Source organism: Suncus etruscus, chromosome 3, assembly GCF_024139225.1.
Source record: "Suncus etruscus isolate mSunEtr1 chromosome 3, mSunEtr1.pri.cur, whole genome shotgun sequence".
Taxonomy (NCBI): domain Eukaryota; kingdom Metazoa; phylum Chordata; class Mammalia; order Eulipotyphla; family Soricidae; genus Suncus; species Suncus etruscus.
In genome coordinates this window covers 138,346,878-138,367,163 of record NC_064850.1, presented here as the reverse complement: position 1 = coordinate 138,367,163, position 20,286 = coordinate 138,346,878, and the positions used below count along the sequence as shown (strand labels likewise).

The 20,286-nt window shown below is 43.2% G+C and overlaps 1 protein-coding gene across 2 annotated transcripts in view; it reads right to left on the bottom strand.

Moving 5' to 3' along the window:
• The window catches only part of PTPN2 (protein tyrosine phosphatase non-receptor type 2), a 78,033-nt gene extending 58,298 nt beyond the window's left edge, over positions 1-19,735 (bottom strand). For both annotated transcript variants that reach the window (XM_049770093.1, XM_049770092.1), the window contains exon 1: positions 19,565-19,735. In XM_049770093.1, the coding sequence (XP_049626050.1) occupies positions 19,565-19,633 (69 nt within the window). In that variant the 5' untranslated portion in view covers positions 19,634-19,735. The remainder of the gene's footprint in view (positions 1-19,564) is intronic.
• Between the last annotated feature and the right edge of the window lie 551 nt (positions 19,736-20,286).

Here is a 20,286-nt window from a genome sequence, read left to right as displayed (position 1 = left end):
TGGTTCCTCACATCTCTGACTTTTGCTGGGTAAATCCAGCTGTGCTAAGGGTTTACTCCTAGGTCTGTACCCTGAATTATTCCTGGTGGGCTCAGGGAATCATATGGATTACTGAGGAGCAAATCTGGATTACACATATACCAGGAAAGCACCTTACCCACAGTACTCTCTCCCTGGCCCCATAAAATGGCAAACCATTAAATCACACTTAGGTCTAGGTTTAGATTTGCCAAACCCCAAACACCATATAGTTAAAACACTACAGAAGTTTAAGTAATTTTAAAGTTAGTCAATGAAGTAAAATAAAAATACTAACAATATAAAAATTTTACTTTCTGACAGTTCCTTCTTATTAATAGCAAGAGTATGGGCCGGAGCTGTAGAGATGGTACAGCACGTAGGATACTTGTCTTGGGTAGGATATTTACCTTGAACTTAGTTAACCTGAGTTGGGGCCCTAGAGCCACATATTGTCTCCACAGCACCACTATGAAAGATCCCTGAGCACAGAATCAGAAGCCCTGAGCACTGTTGTGTGTGTTCCAATACCACCCCCCTCAACACCCATTTGATTAAGAAAAAAAAGAAGCAGGGCCAGAGAATAGCATGGAGGTAAGGCATTTGTTTGCCTTGCATGCAGAAGGATGGTGGTTCAAATCCCGGCATCCTATATGGTTCCCTGAGCCTGCCAGGAGCGATTTCTGAGTAGAGTCGGAAGTAACCTCTGAGCACTGCCGGGTGTGACCCAAAACAAAAAACAAAAAACAAAACAAAGGAAAAAAAATAGCTCACTGTCATTTAAAAAAGAAAAAGAATAATAAAGTTCTGAAACACTACATGGTAAGAGAGTTAAGAGGTATTTGCATGCAGTATTTTAATGAGGAAAATATACTCCTGGGCCCGGTGAGATAGCACAGCGGTGTTTGCCTTGCAAACAGCCGATCCAGGACCTAAGGTGGTTGGTTCGAATCCCGGTGTCCCATATGGTCCCCCGTGCCTGCCAGGAGCTATTTCTGAGCAGACAGCCAGGAGTAACCCCTGAGCACCGCTGGGTGTGGCCCAAAAACCAAAAAAAAAAAAAGAAAGAAAAAGAAAAAGAAAATATACTCCAATGAAAATTTATTTTGAAAATTGGTAAATTTATAAACGCCAGGGGCCAGAGCAATAGTACAGTGGATAGGGCATTTGCCTTGTACGCAGCCAACCTGGGGTGGACCCAGGTTTGATTCCCAGCATCCCATATGGTCCACCAAACCTGCCAGATCAATTTCTGAGTGCAGAGCTGGAAGTAACCCCTGAATGCCACTGGGTGTGGCCCCCCAAAATTATAAACACTAATTTTAGTTACATATATGTGCAAAGATTATGAGCAAGGATATTGTCTATAGAGTTTAATGAATTTCTAAAAAATCTAAATGTCTTTTAGGAGTGAACTGATGAATTATAATACTCCAATGCAGTGACATCTATAATAAGCATGAAAAAGTATACCAAACACAGCACTAATATAGAACAACCTCAAAGATACAGTTTAGTGAAATAAAAGGTTTTTAAGAAAAGTACATAAGAATATGTTCATGTTTGGGGGTTGGGAGTAAAATAAACTCCACTCAAACATATATATGACTAAGTATACAATGAAGTACTGATTCTAGAAGATAAGAAATTAGTAACTTCAAAGGGGAATAACTGGGGGGGGACAAAAATTCAGGAAAGGGAGGCTTATGTAAATAAAAGTGTTGAAATTATGAAGCATTTAGGCTGGTCCAATAGCAGTGGTTTGTCAGAACTTAATAATATTAGTATCACAAAAGTTGTTATATAACCCTCCCCTACTGATCAATTTGACGGGCATAAAAACATTTTTTAAACATTTAATTTTTCTGTTTTTGGGTCACACCCAGCAGTGCTATGGAATGTTGGGGATCGAACCCAGGTTTGGCCATGTGCAAGGCAAATGCCCTACCCACTGTGCTATTTATCGCCCTGGTCCCCCAAATTAGAAGCCTTTGAAACACAAAAATACAGAGGCTCAGAGAATGCGGCTAAGGCAGAACAAACCCTCAAATGTGTGGCACCGTAAAACAAACCAAACAAAATCCCAGAAAAATACAACTTACATCCATTTCCCCACCAGTGATTAAACATCATATTTGCCATATTTGATTAAAATACTAATAAATAAGGGGTTATAGAAATAGTATAGGGGTTATATATACATATATATATTATATATATATATATATATATATTTTTTTTAAGTGCCTCTTGCAGAAACAGACTGGTAAATAAGGGATTGGGGTAGCACTGGCAACAAGAAGTGGTGACTGGTAAAAGGACTGGTATTAAAACGCTACACCTGAAACCCAATCATTAGAAACTTTGTAATATCACAGTGACTACACACATATACAGTGTATATATAAATACATATAAATATATACGTCCCGAGAACCACCAGAAGTAAAACCTGAGCGCAGCCAGGTTTGGGCCAAAATTATAAAAGAGGGGCTGCAACCCATGAAATGGGGAAAATTAGTTCTGAATCATATATCTCATGATTAATATCCACATATGAAGAATTCTTACCATTAAAAACCTTTTGCTGTTGCTTATGGTTTCTGCATCAAACCTAATGAGGCTCAGGAACTACGCAAGCTCTTTTTGGTTCTTGGGGAACCATATGATGCCAGGAATCAAACAGGGGTTGGTAACATGCAATGCACCTTAATTTCTGTACTTTATCTACCAAGTTGCTAAACATTTTAAGAGAAATGTTTTTGAAAACTAGGGAGATATTTCAACAGGATGAAGCACGTGCTCTATATATGCTAGAGGCCCAACTTAAATAACCTGCACTGCATGGGAAATCCAGAGAACAACTCCCATGCACTGAGCAGAACTATTTCCTGAGTAATACCTGGTGTGTCCCTCAAAGATGTCTTTATATGGGGCCGGAGAGCTAGCATGGAGGTAAGGCATTTGCCTTGCATACAGAAGGACGGTGGTTCAAATCCCAGTATCCCATATGGTCCCATGCCAGGAGTAATTTCTGAGTGTAGAGCCAGGTGTAACTCCTGAGTACTGCCAGGTGTGACCCAACCCTCCCCCCCAATAAAAAGATGTCTTTATCTTTAAAGGGGCAAAGAGAATAAGCCTCTTTCCATTATACCAGCCTGTCAATGTTTGTCAATGTTTTGTCAATGTTTAATAGATACACAAATGCCTATTAAATTCACTTGTTAGAGGCTTATTACAATTTTTCGTTTAATGACACTCATTCATCTATTAACAAATCACTACTGATCCTTCCTATAGAAACAAAGAAAAATAGAGTGGGACTTAGTATGGGATAGGGAGATATGTAAATTTACAATAAATAGATTAATCCTTGGGGGTTAATATATTTCTAACGTAATACATTTTATTATTTATTTTATTTTTATTTGGGGCCACTCAATAGCGATGCTCAGGAGTTACAACAAGTTCTGAGTTCAGAAATAACTCCTGGCAGGCTTGGGAACCATATGGATTGCTGGGGATCGAATCAGGGTCAGCTGCAAAGCCCTCTCTGCTGTGCTATTGTTTCAGCCCCACATAATATATTTTATTTAACCAGTTAAAAAAACAAAACACTCACAGAATCTATTTTCTCAAGTACCCAATGCTTAAGCTGTTCCCTGCTACCTTCTTAATTTCGATAAATCACGGAAGAATCACCAATAGTAGTTCCAGGGTTGGAGTAATAGAATAGTGGGAAGAGAGGTTCAAATCCCAGCATCCTATATGGTTCCTTCTATTAGCCCACCCAGGTTCAATCACCAACATCCTATACCGTTTCCAGAGCCCACCAAGAGTGATCTCTGAGAACACAGTCAAAAGTAAGCCCTGAGCACTGAAGGTATGGCCTCAAAAAAACTAAAAAAAAGTAGCTCCAGAGGAACAAAACTGTCCATTGCTATACTATATCCATTCTTCCTTATTAAAAATTTCCAATTTTATTTTCTGATTTACAAAGAATGCAACTATAAGACTATTTCCCAATCTCCTACAGCTATGGATAGGCAGGGGACAAAGTCAGGAAGAACGCATTGTAAAATTGCTGGAAAACACTTAGGAAGCAGACTAGCTCACTCAGTTCAGTTGGCTCAGGTCCTTCTTACTTTGTCCTTCTTACTTTAGACTTTAATTTGGGAAGGAAAGATGGTAATAAAGTGGAGCTATATTGTGACCAAAAAATACACACATTATAAGGAAAACTACAGAAATAATGGAGTGTGCACAGTTAGAATGCATGTCTAGCAAGCATCTGACCTGATTCAATTCCTGGCACCACAGAGTTCCCTGAGTATTAACCTGGGCTGCAGTCTGAAGGCCCCCAACATAGATGGGGCCAATTGCATTGCATGCTCAGGCCCTTATGCTGAGCATAAAAGTGATTTTTGGCTCCTTGGCTAAGAATTGTCATTGGGGAATCCTGGAATTCTTGAGTATTGTTGGGAGTTGTCCCCACTAAAGACTGAATCACTTGCTAATAATATTAGTTAAGTCCAAAAGTCCTATTTCCAGAATTCTCACTAGAGAAGAATTTGCTCCCATCTTAGACTGGCTACTGCTTGATTATCTTTCCCATAAACAAATACAGACCTCTGATACACAAAGCATAATCTAAAAAACAGAATAAATTTCAATAAATACAAGGTTTGTTATTTCTTAACTTAAGTGGGATTAGGGAGCCAGGCACCGAGCCATCACAAAGTCTATCATATTTGGCAAAATCATCTTTAAAGCAAAGTTCCAATGCTAAAACATTCTCCTATAAACAGAAAACAAAATAAAACCTAAAAAACAGCAGACCTAACTGTTTCCTGCCAAACTGATAAACTAAGATTTGTTCAACTCAGCTGATTTTGTTTACTGTTGGAGTTAATCTTATGCACTGCAGGATGCTTGACAGCAGCCCCACTCTACTTACTAGCCGTGGCAGCATCCCTCTTGCCAGCTCTAACCAGCAAACATCTCCTCAGACACTGAAAAATGTCCCTAGACAGCAAGATACACCACAAACATACCACACCAATGACCTGTGGGGGAACTACTTTACAAATCCAATACCAACTACCACTTTTTTTTTTTTTTTTTTTTTTTGGTTTTTGGGCCACACCCGGTAACGCTCAGGGGTTACTCCTGGCTATGTGCTCAGAAGTTGCTCCTGGCTTGGGGGACCATATGGGACACCGGGGGATCGAACCGCGGTCCGTCCAAAGCTAGCACAGGCAAGGCAGGCACCTTACCTTTAGCGCCACCGCCCGGCCCCTAGAAATCATTCCTGGCAGGCTCAGGGCCGGGATTTTTTTTTTTTTTGTTTAGCAGTTGTATCCTTTTTTTTTTTGGGTCACACCCGGCAGTGCTCAGGGGTTATTCCTGGCTCCAGGCTCAGAAATTGCTCCTGGCAGGCACGGGGGACCATATGGGGTGCCAGGATTCGATCCGATGACCTCCTGCATGAAAGGCAAACGCCTTACCTCCATGCTATCTCTCCGGCCCCCCAACTACCACTTTTAATTAAGCTATGTTCAAGTGAAAAGGATCTATTTCAAAAATATAATTTAAACCAAACCAAATATTTTAATCACATTTTATATTTTTTACTTTAAAAAAGGGCAAGAAATAATTCTTTGGACCAGAGCAATAATACAATAAGTAGGGCATTTTTGTCTTGTATGCAGCCAACTCAGGTTCATTCCCTGACATCCCATATAGTTAGCTTCCTGAACAGTGCCAGGATAGAAGTACCAGGAGTAAGCCCTGACTGAGCACAGCCAGTGCATTCCTCCCACCCCACCCCCCAAAACATAAAAAGAGAAATTCAAAATTCTCATCATTCCTTTTTTTTTTTTTTTTGGCCATACCCAGCTGTGCTCAGGGGTTACTTCTGGCTCTGCGCCCAGAAATCGCTCCTGGCAGGCTCAGGGGACCATATGGGATGCTGGGAATTGAACCCGGGTCCATCCCGGTGGGCTGTGCTCTGGCCCATCTCTTCATTCTATAAGCAACAGTGTGTATTCCTGAATCAGACACAGCATTGGGTAACAATCTATGACTGAAATTTTCACAGAGCTCAAATAGCAAGATTTTACAAGTTTTACACAAAACCATTTATTCTGTGTGTGACCACTCCAGGTAGTGTTCAGGGATTACTCCTATAGGGCTCGGAGTGCCTTATGAAGTGCCAAGAACTGAACTCAGTTCAGCCACATGCAAGGCAAGTTTGCCATACCCACTTAACTACTGAGCTGGCCAATCACATGTCAATCAATTCACATGAAACCATATGCTCAATAAAAAGTTCATTTTCCTCCTTCAGGCTTGGGAGGGTCTCTCTCCCTTCCCGGAGCAGGATTCTTAGCCGGCGGGGACGGGCAGCTGGCAGGCCCCCCATGGGCCAGCGGCCTTTTAGTCCGGCCTAGGGTTAGGGGGGCCCGGACCTGGGTCACCAGGCCCCTCTCTCCCCCATTCCTCCGGATCTCCAGGTGGGTTTCTGGGAGGAGCTGACGGGGCACCCTGGCCTAGGGAGGGGCTCCAGTCCCTGAGCTTCAGGCTTGGGAGGGTCTCTCTCCCTTCCCGGAGCAGGATTCTTAGCCGGCGCGGACGGGCAGCTGGCAGGCCCCCCATGGGCCAGCGGCCTTTTAGTCCGGCCTAGGGTTAGGGAGGCCCGGACCTGGGTCACCAGGCCCCTCTCTCCCCCATTCCTCCGGATCTCCAGGTGGGTTTCTGGGAGGAGCTGACGGGACACCCTGGGTTTTTTTCCCCACTCCCAGGCCGGGCCGGGACCCTGGCCTAGGGAGGGGCTTAGGGGGTAGAGTTTGATCTGGTGGGTGGCAGATAGCTGCTCAGCTATACTCAGTCTGTCACTGGTAATTTCATACCAGTCTACATTTTGGAAACCGCACGGGGGCTCCTTCCAACCATCAGTACCCCAGATTTACCCTTCTTAACTTCAGTAACACATAGTTCTAATCTCTGACCTAAGACATACAGTAGATCTAACAAATCCCAGAACTATCTAGAAGGACACACATTGAACACATATATCTTTTGAATATTTTATGGGTATTTTCTTTAACTGATGTAACTCTCTATATATTCTTCTACCCTGATGTTTCTATTCACTTTTCATCTTGTCTGTTCTTTGTAAGCTGTACAGTAAGGATTGTTGGTGGAACTGTCCCTCAGTTTGATGCTTATGATTGAACTATGTCATGGAAAATGCAGGTCTTGTTCCTATTGCCTCCAGATGCACCAATAACGCCCCATGGCATTGATCCTTGTTTGCATAGACACATTAAAATGGGAAAACACCATACATACAGATAAGTTCTTATCTAATAAATCTCAGTACAATGTACCTTACACCCTGAACATTGATATAATGACCTGGCACAGGCCTCATAAGAATGGGCATCCTCCATTCACGCCGGAACCAGGCAAGCTATCTACGAAACATCCAGGGTCTTTTTCAGCAACAGCTGGAAGCAGTCCTCTACCAGGAAAGACACTACCAAGGGTCTGACATCGACCCCCTAAAAAGAGACTTCCGTTTACACTGAGAAGACTCGACAACATCAATGACCTGCTCTACAGGACATGGTTCTCTCTAGTGCCCCTTAATTGTGAGGTGAAACGAGAGGATGCTATGCACCATCCTGACTGCAATATGGGATATGCAGACTCCAGGATCCTTAATACAGAAGCATGATACCAACAACAGAGACTATGTGAGGAATGGAGGTGTATTGCCACTACAGACGATGACTTGAATTGGACAAACTAATTTGCCTGGAGCCTAGAGTCAGTCCTGTGCCAGGAAACTTCAGGGTTAGGGTCTTCTTGTATTTAGACCATAATTTGTCTTTCCATGTCCCTTATGTTTTGATGGGCCTATGCAAACAAATGCCACTTTAATACCATTTTTTTACTATGTTCCCTTGACTCCAATCCTTAAGAAAAACAACCCACTAGGGGCCGGGCGGTGGCGCTAAAGGTAAGGTGCCTGCCTTGCCTGCGCTAACCTTGGACGGACCGCGGTTCGATCCCCCGGTGTCCCATATGGTCCCCCAAGCCAGGAGCGACTTCTGAGCACATAGCCAGGAGTAACCTCTGAGCGTTACTGGGTGTGGCCCAAAAACAAAAAAAAAAAAAAAAAAAAAAAAAAACAACCCACTAAAACTTTTGAGGTTAACTTAAACTAGTAAGCATGTGCATAGAACTAGAGAAATGTACTTTGCCCTCAATGTTTAGGGAGCTACATAAGTATAATGTCTTTAGATTATATTGTGTGCTACTAAGAAATAGTATGTACTACAACTGGGGATTTGAGGGACAAGAAATTGTATTGTACATGGGTTCAGTTTTGTTTTTCTTAATGCTCTTTGGCTGAAAGTTCAAGGCTGGGATATCATCGATGGGACTACCGAGAATTCTGTTTATGGGTGATTGGGCTTCCACTGTCCTCTTCTTTACATCTTTGTTGTCATAATTAAAATAAAAAAAGGAAAAAAAAAAAAGTTCATTTTCCTGGGTCGAAAGCTAGTATAGAAGGACTCAAGAAAAAAATGGTACAGGGGGTTGAACTGGGGCCTCATACATGTGAGGAATGCTAGATCACTGAGCTGTGATGTATCACAGCCTCTAAATTACAGGCTTTGTTCTATTTATGACTGAAACCCAATTACAATCATGTTTGTAATCATGGTGCTTAAAGAAAAATTTTATTTAAAAAAATTCACTTATAGAGCCGGAAGGATAACCCTATAAACGCCCTAGGGCGTTTGCCTTGCATGCAGAAGGGTGGTGGTTTGAATCCCGGCATCCCATATGGTCCCCCAAGCTTGCCAGGAGCGATTTTTGAACATAGGGCCAGGAGTAACCCCTGAGCGCTGGTGGGTGTGACCCCCCAAAAAAATTCACTCATAGGTTTAATGAGAAAGAATTGAAAACAGATATTTGTGAACCCATGTTTATAACATGATTCACAATAATCAAAATAGAAAAACAAAATGTGGGGGCCGGAGTGATAGTACACAGTAGGGTGTTTACCTTGCACGCGGCTGACCCAGGACAGACTTGGATTCGATCCCCGGCATCCTATATGATCCCCCAAGCCAAGAGCAATTTCTGAGTGCATAGCCAGGAACGATAATTGAGCATCACCAAGTACGGCCCCAAAACAAAAACAAACAACCAAAATGTGATACGTTTATATAAAAATATTGCTCAACCAATAAGAAGTCAATGGCTGGAGCCAGCGAGGTGACGCTAGAGGTAAGGTGTCTGCCTTGCAAGCACTAGCCAAGGAAGGACCGCGGTTCAATCCCCCCGTCCCTTATGGCCCCCCCAAGCCAGGGGCAATTTCTGAGCGCTTAGCCAGGAGTAACCCCTGAGCATCAAACGGGTGTGGCCCGAAAAAAACAAAAAAAAAAAAAAGTCAATGGCTACAAGATGGTTCATTCAACTTTAATAACATTAGAGTGTAAAAACAAACAAACAAACAAATTTTGTAATAATCTAGTTGTATAAAGGACTTAGAATTCACAGAAAGTAAAGGTTACCTACCAGGGGCTGAAAATTGGGGAAATTGTGAGCTATTACTTAATAGGTAGAGTGTTTGGGGTGCTGAAAGTTTTGAGGGCAGTGTTTTGAGCAACATTAAATAGAATCAAGAGTGGCATATACTTACAAATGGCTATAAAGACCAACTTGTTAAATACTTTACCATAAAAACATTTAATTGGATGCTTATCTCATTCTTTTTAACATATCCTGGTTGAGCAGATTAAAATGGGTAAGAAAAGGAACCATTAAACTTTGGAGGAGTAAAAAATGTAGAAGCACACTTGCACTGCCTCATGTGAAGCTCTTGGATAGATTCCTCCTACAGGGGGTAGGGATAGGGGAAACTATTGAAGGAAGTTATTTGTAATTTTCTAAGACATATTAAAAGAACCAAGACTTACTAAATTTGGCTTAATATTTACATTTTCTACATAAAAATAACATAAATAAGGAAAAAGATAATTCATAAATTGGAAAAAAATTTAATATATGCTGGGGCTGGCGAGGTGGCGCTAGAGGTAAGGTGTCTGCCTTGCAAGCGCTAGCCAAGGATCAGGACCACGGTTCGATCCCCCAGCGTCCCATATGGTCCCCCCAAGCCAGGGGCAATTTCTGAGCGCTTAGCCAGGAGTAACCCCTGAGAATCAAACGGGTGTGGCCAAAAAACCAAAAAAAAAAAAAAATTTAATATATGCTTATTTTAACTTCATTAGTATGGAAAGCGCTCCCACATATCAACGTGAGAAAGAACATAGTTATTCAGGGCTGGGGATATATCTCAGGATATCCTAAATGCATGAGAGCTGGGTTTGATCCTGGGCAACAAAGGAAAACAATATTTTTCAAACACATTTATTATATTAGAACTTCAAATCATAATTACAATAAAACCTCTTTACATATAAGACAAAGATCGAAAGTTTGATAAGTTTTAGGAAGTTTCATAAAATGGTAATGGTAGGAAAACGTATAGGGAAACAGGAACTTTCTTATATTGTTAATGGAAATAAATATCTAATGAAAAATATGGCATCTCTGGGAGGTTATTTACTGCATTATCGTTTGTAACAGTCAAAAGACTGGAAACAAACTACATATCCACAACAGATGACGAATAAAACAATGAATACTGTTTCTACTGTTGAACTGAACATGATAAGTATATGAAGTGAGAAAAGGAAAGTGTCTTCAACAAATGGCGTTGAGAAAACTGAATAGTCACATCAAAAAAAGAAACAAAAAAAGAAACTGGAAATGTATCTCATACCATTCACAAGTTAACTGGGAAGGGGAGGTCAAGGGTGGAGTTGATAGATAGTGCCAAAGTTAAGGTGTTTGCTATGCTTGCACAAATGACCCTGGTTTGATCCGTGGAAATGCATATGGTGCCCAAACACCACCAGGAGGAATCCCTTTACACAGAGTCAGGCATAAGACCTGAGCACTATTGGGTTTGTCCCAACACTACTAATTCAAAGTGTAAGACTTTTAAAATGATCTATAAAACATACTGAAGTAACACAGGGGAAAAAATTGCAGGATATGAATCTTAAAGATGTCTTCAAGAGACAAGATAAGAAAGACAAACAGTGCCAGAGTGATAGTATAGAAGGGTAAGGCACTTGCCTTGTATGACCTGGGTTTGATCCCTGGTATCAGATAGGGTCAACTGAGCATGTTATAGGAGTAATTTCTGAGCAGAGCCAGGTCTAAACCCTGAGCACTGTCAGGCATGGACCCAAAACAAACCAAAAAAAAAAAAAAAAAAAAGAAAAGAGGGGCCGGAGCAATAGCACAGTGTAGGGCATTTGCCTTGCACATGGCTGACTCAGGACAGACCTGGGTTTGATCCTCAGCATCCCATATGGTCCCCCAAGCCAGAAGCGATTTCTGAGCCAAGAGCCAGGAATGACCCCTGAGCACCACCAGGTGTGGACCTTCCCCCAAACAAATTAAAAAAAAAAACAACAATTAGTAGTGATGATCAGAGTGAAGGGAATAAAAGATGATGCAAGGTTATTGCTCTACTCCTGAGCCACTAACCCTGGCCACTAACTTCATTTTAATAGTATTTTTTTCAGACAATAGTCATGCAAAATATAAGAACATTTTAATTCTGAATAGGAAAGTTTAGTATTCTATTCGTACTCCAAACATTCTTTGACATTAGCTTGCTGAATAATCTCTCTTCCTCATATTAGCTAAAATTTAAGCTGTCTGTGCTAACCTGACTTAGTATAAGCAATGGAAGGTATTATCCAAAATTCTAGTACTTTGTTAAGTCTCTGCCTCTACTAGTTTATCCCTAATGAGGAACAGAACTTCAGTGGAGCATTAAGTGGAACTACTATTAAATAGAACTAGCTGTCAGGAACAGAGTCTAAAGTTTCCAAAGGAAACAAAATTATTCACATGTATGCTTATTTGTACATGTGAAAAGCATGCTATTAGTTTTGCTTTCCTAGCCTTGTCTGAAAAGAGGGAGCAAAGTCAAAGAGAAAGAATAGAGGAAACTTCAGGAGCTACATAATTCCCCCAACTGGGAATACAAGAGTATGGTAGAAGTCAAATATTCCAAATAGATAAGGGTGACACATTCTATTCAACAACTGTTAAGGTTCCAATATGTGACTTTCCAGGAAAGTCAAGGAGTGTGATAGCTTCAAAGCCCATGTAAAAACACTATAAAAAAAAAACAAACCACTGGGCACTAAGATACCAAGGAGTGGGGCTGGAGAGGTGGTGCTAGAAGTAAGGTGTCTGCCTTGTAAGCGCTAGCCAAGGAAGGACCATGGTTCGATCCCCCAGCGTCTCATATGGTCCCCTCAAGCCAGGGGCAATTTCTGAGCGCTTAGCCAGGAGTAACCCTTGAGCATCAAACGGATATGGCCCAAAAACCAAAAAAAAAAAAAAAAAAGATACCAAGGAGTATGTACTAAGATACTGTGAGAATGTGTTTAACAAGTGTTTCATATGCCCTGCTCCCTCTGAGTTCTAAGAGTTCACTCGATACTTTCTAAAAAATGGGATGACATACAAATACTAAAAACTGTTCTTATTCTTACAAATTTGAACTACAGATTTCTAATAAACAAAAATGTCAAAAGTTTTGTTTCAGAGTCAGAGTGACAGTAGGGTGTTTGCCTTATATGCCTTATATGCAGTGGACCCAGGCTTAATTCCCAATTAGTCCTTGTAGTCCACCAAGAGTGATCCCTGAGTGCAAAGCTACAAGCCCTGAGCATAGCTCAGTGTGCACCACCCAAAAGAGTTCCCTGTTCTTAAACCCTGATTAATCAACCATGTTTCCTGTACCAAATGCTTATCAGAAACATTTTATGACTAAGCTTTTGACATATCCCCCAATTTTATTCCCAGCCCCAAGCAGGCTCACAAAGCTCCATTCCTTTTCTGCAATACTCAAACCCCAGCCGACTGCAACAATCAAAGGTGATAAAGGAAAAGGGGAGGGGATGATAAAGGGGGTAAAAGGGACCAGAGATAGCATGGAGGTAGGACATTTGCCTTGCATGCAGAAGGACGGTGGTTCAAATCCCGGCATCCCATATGGTCCCTGAGCCTGCCAGGAGCAATTTCTGGGTGTAGAGCCAGGAGTAACCCCTGTGCACTGCCAGGTGTGACCCAAAGACCAAAAAAAAAAAGGGGGGGGTAAAAAACTACCATGAACGTTTCTCAAAAAGCTAGAATTGGGGCCGGAGAGATAGCACAGCGGTAGGGCGTTTGCCTTGCAAGCAGCCGATCCACAACAGATAGTGGTTCGAATCTGGGCATCCCATATGGTCCCCCATGCCTGCCAGGAGCGATTTCTGAGCGCAGAGCCAGGAATAATCCCTGAGCACCGCCTTCAGACTACATAAATGCTATTAGTTGTTAATCAGACCAAACAAAATGTCAACAGTCTAACTTGCCAAATGTACCCTTTCAAGGCCAATTCCTCCACTTGTGTATTCACCAATTCTACCAGCTATCTATCCCTTGTAGTTACCAGTAGTTTTCAACCTTTAACTCTCTCTCTTTAGGTATTTTCTTCTAATCATATAAATAAATCAGGTCATCCTTTTCTGGCAAGTGTTCCTACATTAACCAAATATTTATCAAGTACTTATTAATTATGACTCTGTGTGCAAGATCTAGACATAGCTTCTATGAAACTCTGATGAGGTAGTGAAGAAGAGAAACAGGAACAGATTTTGCTTTGCTCTGATCCAACAAAACGTTTCCAGGAAACCTATTATCAGGGACAGGAATTAGAATAGCAGCATGTGCCCAATCTGAGTTCAATCCTTAGCAAATGCTTCCAAAGCACTGCCAAGTGTAACTCTGGAGGCCCCCTAAACTTTGCCAGATGTGGTCTGGCACTGTAGGACCCAAAAGCATTGAATTACTGGCTTACTGCAAATATAGCTGGAAGTGATCCCCAGACCCCCAGAGCAACACTTATGAGGCATCCCCTGCCGGCCATCTCCCTAACCTCCTATTTAAAAATCATGTTACAGAAGCAATTGTTCCAAGGATAAAAAGGGTCCAGAGTTTCAGATTCAAAACAATACGTTTTTTTCCTCTGCAATATTTTCTATTAAAAAAAAAGATAAAGTTCTCACACCACTAAGCAATTCCTGCTTGCTATTTTATTTTAACTTTTGCTCAAAAGTAAAGCTGTCTCAGGGCTGGAGATAGTGAATAGGATTAGGCGTTGGTTTGCACAAAGCTGACTGTGACCATCCCCATTCCCCAAACAGTGTCAAGGAATCGTGTGTGTGGGGGGGGCAGAGAGAGTGAGAAAGAGTGAGAAAGAGAGAAGGGGGAGAGAGAGAGAAAGGGAGGGAGAGAGAGAGAGATCTGGTATACAGCTGGTATGGGGGCACTGCTGCATCCACACTGTGCACTGTGTAGCAGCAGCAGCAACATTACCAGCATCACATGCAAAGGTGGAAAATTGGGAGGTTAAAAAAAATTTCCGGGGCCGGAGAGATAGCATGGAGGTAAGGCGTTTGCCTTTCATGCAGGAGGTCATCGGTTCGAATCCCGGCGCCCCATATGGTCCCCCGTGCCTGCCAGGAGCAATTTCTGAGCCTGGAGCCAGGAATAACCCCTGAGCACTGCCGGGTGTGACCCAAAAACCACACAAAAAAAATTTCCTTGGAGGGAAAGGCAGAGCAAAGCCTTTCTGTTTTCTTTCCTGCAATGGGAAATACTTTGAATAATAGTTTGCTCAATTATCTGCTACTGGCAACGTCCAATGCATTGCACACAGGCAAGAGGAAGTTGTGGGAAGCCCCAGAAGTAGCTAACAGAGAGCAAACCCTACAAGGATTGCGGGAAAGCCTGCCTTAAGGAAGTGAGAATTCAGGGATGAGTAGAGACAGTTAAACAAAAGGAAAATGGAAAAGAGGAACTAGCTGTACCACATAAATATTTATACCAAAGCCAAAGAGTAAGCTGGGCAAGCATAAACAGACACACACATTTCAGGAACCTACTGGAAGACAAAAGTAATATAGAAAGGCAGGACATTATGGTCTATGTGAGTCAGAGTAGGGACTTGAATTTTACATTATGAGCAATGGGAAATCACTCAATTTTTTTGGCTTGTTTTAGAAATGGGTAAGTTACATAATCACACTTCATTCTAGCAGCCTTTCCTCACTCCATCCCTTCAAGTTACTTTAAAGAGTAAAAGGCCAGGGGCCAAAGTGATAGCACAGCATGTAAGGTGCTTCATGCAGCTGACTCAGTTTTTCCATGGTGCTTGATATGGTCCCTTAAGCCCACCAGAAGTGATCCTTAAGTTCAGTCAGGAGAAAAGCCCTGAGTTCCATTGTGTGTGGTCCCAAATTCCAAAAGAATAGAGTAGACTTCCCTCACCCTGTGATCAAAAAACCAAAACAAAATGCTTCTCTTATAATCAATAATTCAATTTATCCTTATTTTTCCCATATGCAGCATGAGGTCCTACTGACCATTAACAACCCTCCACTAATTTTCTTCCAGTCCCCTTTGCAGTCTACCCTTTAACTGTCAAGGACTGATTCTTGGGGGCAGAAGAGATAGCATGGAGGTAGGGCGTTTTTGCCTTGCATGCAGAAGGACAGTGGTTCGAATCCTGGCATCCCATATGGTTCCCTGAGCCTGCCAGGAGCAATTTCTGACTGTAGAGCCAGGAGTAACCCCTGAGCACTGGCGGGTGTGTCCCAAAAACCAAAAAAATAAAAAAATAATAAAAAAAATTAATCCTTGGTTTTCAGCATTTCTAGAACCTTTATATTTTCTCAGAGTGATGTCATCCGTATCTAAAATCTCAAACAAAACTGTACTGACGGGTCAGACTATCCTGAACTCAATTTAATATTCAACAATTTGTATTTCAATGTCTTCCAAGCACTTCAATTGTATTGAACCATTTCAAAACCAAACACAGGGCTGAGAGATAATACAAAAAGTTAAGTTGCTTGCATAGCATCTGGGTCTGGCCACAGTTCTGGTCTAAATTACTCTAGTTCAAATCTCAGAGAAATATTAGGGCCAAGAGATAGTACAGTTATAAGGTGCTTGCCTAGCATGTGGTCAACCCAGATTCAATTTCCAACCTAAATTTGATTCTTGACATCCCATATGGTCCCCTGAGCACAGCCAGGAGTGAATCTTTAGCAGACCTCGAGTCTGAATAACAGTCTGAATATTTTCTAAAATGGGAACAGTACATGGAGCCAGAGCAATAGCACAGCGGGTAGGGCATTTGCCTTGTACACAGCCAACCCAATTTTGATCCCCGGGATCCCATACGTCCCCCAAGGCAGCCAGAACAAAAACTCAGAGATTTCTGAGTGCAGAGCCAGGAGTAATGTTAGATGACATCATATTTTACCCAAAACAAAGATCATCCTGGTTTCTTTCTGTTTGTTTACAAATGGTTTTCACCCCAAAACAAGTATTGTCTTACATGTAAACCTGGGCAGGATTGGCTCAGGATAGCCTGAGCTATCTGTCCTTACACCCTCAGCTAGGGGTGGTCTCTGCACTCAATAAAAACTACAATTCTGGCATGTAGTTAACTCTCCATAGGAGTTAGAAGACTGTATGGTATTTTACCCTCAGCTTGGTCTGGATTATTTCGTGCAGCAACACTGCTTTAGACTTGTTCACCTAGGATTGGAGATAAGGCACGGTTGGAGTGAGTTTACAGAGTAACCTCTGAATGCCCCCAGGTGTGGCCCAAAACAAACAAACAAACAAATAAATTTTAAAAAAATGGGAACAGTTCAAAGAATAACAAGGCCTTTGTAGAGAGGATGGCACATAAGCCCATGGAGCAGTCCATATTTTGGAGGCACTGAGGTGGTGGGTGTGGTGCAGTCTGACTGTATGTCTAAAGTACACATATTAGTATCACTGCAAATCAAATCAGGTTACTGGAGAAAAAAATGTTAATAGCGCATGAGAGCCAAAGAAAATACAAGAGGTAAGGCTTTTGACTGGTATGTAAAAATCGATCCTCGGATCAATCCTCTGCATTATCCCATATGGATCCTGTGTAAATGGTCAAGGTTAATGTCTCAGTGTAGAATCAGGAGTAAGTTCTGAGCATGGCTGGGGGTAACCAAAAACCCAACAAAATAAACTTTTTTAAAAAGGTGATTCTCAAGGGCTAGAGCAATAGCACAGCAAGAAGGGTGTTTGCCTTGAACTTGACAGACCCACGTACAATTCACAGCACCCCATATGGTCCCGAGTTCCACTCATCTTTGAGGAGAGTCAGGAGTTAGCTCTGAGCAGAGGTGGATATGCTTTCTCCCCTCAAAAAAACACAGAAAGTGATTGCCTTGGACATTTATTGCTCCTTTAAAATAAAGTTTTGTTTTGGAACACACACACACACACACACACAATAAAGTTTTGTTTTGAAACACACACACATTGCTTCCCTTAATTAAAAAAAAAATAGAGCATGATCTTTATAGCATTCTTTGCTCAATTTCTAAGACCCAAAACAGCAGGGGCTAGAATCCCATTGGTGCTCAGTCTGTATTTGTACATGGCTGAACAGATATCTAATGTCTTAACTTGTTTTCCATTACTAACTTTCAAGGTTTATGACCTTTTACTATAGCACCACTGTGGGGTGCATGGTTCCCATTAACCAATACTCATCTTTTCGAATTCCACCAAACCAATATTCTTCTATTCGATTTTTACTGAGCTAATATTCTTGTTCTTCCACAGATATTCCAAGACACTACTCCTAGGCACAAGCAAGCCCCTGTATCTCACTAAATATTAAGTATTAAGATTTTAGTACCAATGCATTTGGGGGGGGGTGGAATTAGTTTTCATGGCTATTTCATGGGCGTTGACACCAAAAATTACTTAACCAAAAAGTCAAACAAAGTTATCACAGTGTCTTCAAATTGCTGTTTTGATATGATTTGTCACTAGCCACATGGAGACAGGAGTCTTGGCTTAAAAAAAATGAAACTGGAGAAGACAGCTGGCAGGCTCTTTCGCTATGGAATTTATATTTCTTTTTTTTTTCTCTTCCCTCTGATTGGAAAAGCCCTTAAGCAACATTCTCTAAAGTTAGTATACTAAGTACTCTGCACCCAACTGAATCAGAGAGGATAGGATGTGCTGTTAATGTATTCTAGAAAATATTACATTCTGAACCTCCACGCAAAGAAAACATTAGGTTTTTTTGCATCCAAACCTTTCATTCTGAACTTGCAAAGGCAACTGACATCTAGTTAACTGGGAGAGAACAGTCAAAGATCACCCAGATTTTCAGGAAAGCTCCAGCCTCTTGCCACTCTCCCACTCCCCAAGAACAGCAAAGGAGCGGAATTCAATGCTCTGAATACAGTACTCATTTAGACGTTGGGGTAAATATGCAAGCAGGCAGAAGAGGACCTGGGACTAAATCCTTATTAGAAAGTTCTGGGGCCAGAGAGGAGAGAGGACTTCAGCAGGATGCATGCCTTCCACACATAGCATAACAGGGCTCCCCGGCACCCCATAGGATTCTCCAGAACACCACCAGTAGTGATCCTGGAACACAGAGCCAGGTGGCTCAAAATGAGAGAGAAAAAGCATGAGAATATGAGGTGTGTGTGTGTGTGTGTGTGTGTGTGTGTGTGTGTGTGTGTGTGTGTGCCAATGGGGATTTTCCAATATTAAAACAAAACAGTAACCTGCCTGCGGTGACCTAGGGACAAGGGAGTAGTGGGCACCGGTAGGTAGCTCGCCCGCTCCAGGGGGATGCAAAGGTTTATTCATTTGTATCTTTGGGGTATTGTGCCACACTCGCAGTACTCCGGGATCGATCACTCCCGGCGGGTTTGGGGAGTGAAGCGGGGGCCTAGGCGGTGCAGGGGATCGAACCCGGGTCGGCCACGTGCCAAGAAAGCGCCTTCCCCGCGGCACTACCGCTCGGGCCCCCGGGAAGGATCCAGATGTTTTGCAAGAGCAGCTCGGCCCAGAATCCCACACGGGGCTCCAGGTGATCGGCCTCGCCGTCCCGTCCGTCAAGGTCGCCCCGCGACGGAAGAGGCAGAGCGCGACTTCCTCGGACCCAAGTGGACGACTCGCACTTCCCAGAAGCAGCTCCGGGTGGGAGCGCAGCGCAGCGGCCGGGTAGACGGGGGAAGCCACGCCAACGTCCGCCACTAGGCGCCGCTGTGGCGCCAGCTCGGACAAACCGTAGTGCGCTTGCGCGGCCGCCAGCCCTCACCACCCCCCCGCCCCGGAGCGAAAGGGCAATTTTTTTTAAATCCCACCACAGCGGCCAGAGAAGCCCGACGGCGCAGGCGCGGTCCTGACGCGGCCCTCGCGCCGCTACTTCCGCCCCGAGCGGGAGGCGGGGGGAGGCGGGGGAAGCGGGCGGGAACCCCGGGGTTCTCGAGGACGGCGGGCGCCGCGCGAGCCCCGTTCGACTTACCAAGTAGAGCTGCTGCCAACGATTCTGCGTATCCAGCTCCTCAAACTCCCGCTCCACAGCGGCGGACATCTTGGCGGGAGCGGGCGGGGTCGAGCCGGAGCGCGAGCGGCGGAGCCTTGCGCCAGCCGAGAGGCTCAGGCCCCGCACCACCGGGGAGTGCGCTGGAACCGCGACGCATGCGCGCTCTGCGCCCCGCCTCCCCCCCCCCCCCGCGCGCCCGCCCTACTCCGGTCTGGCCGGCCGCGGGGAAAGTACCTGGAGCGTCGCACGTCAGCGCGCTGACACGCGCGTCGCGCGGAGCCGGACGACGCTGGCAGAGGGGAGGGCGGGAAGGGGCGGGGCCTGACGGGTGCTCAGGTGGGGAGGGGCGGAGCTAAGAGGACCACCCGGAAGCGGCTGCGCGCAGCGCCGGCCGAGAGGTGGCGCGCCCCTTGGCACCTGCGCAGAGAGGCGGGAAGGAAGCGGCGCTGAGTCTGGGAGAGTTGTTGCCTAGAGAGCCACGGGACCCTCGTTGTTCCTTTGGTCTTTTTCCCTGGGTTTCTCTGTACTGCTTGTTTGTTTTAAATTTAACTTTATTTAAATATTAAATATTAAAATGTATTTAAATTAAATGTTTAATTATCTAATACTAAATTATTTAATAGTAAATATTAAAATTTCTTTAGATTTAATAATAATAAATTTAATTAATATATAATGATATGATATAATATAATACATAG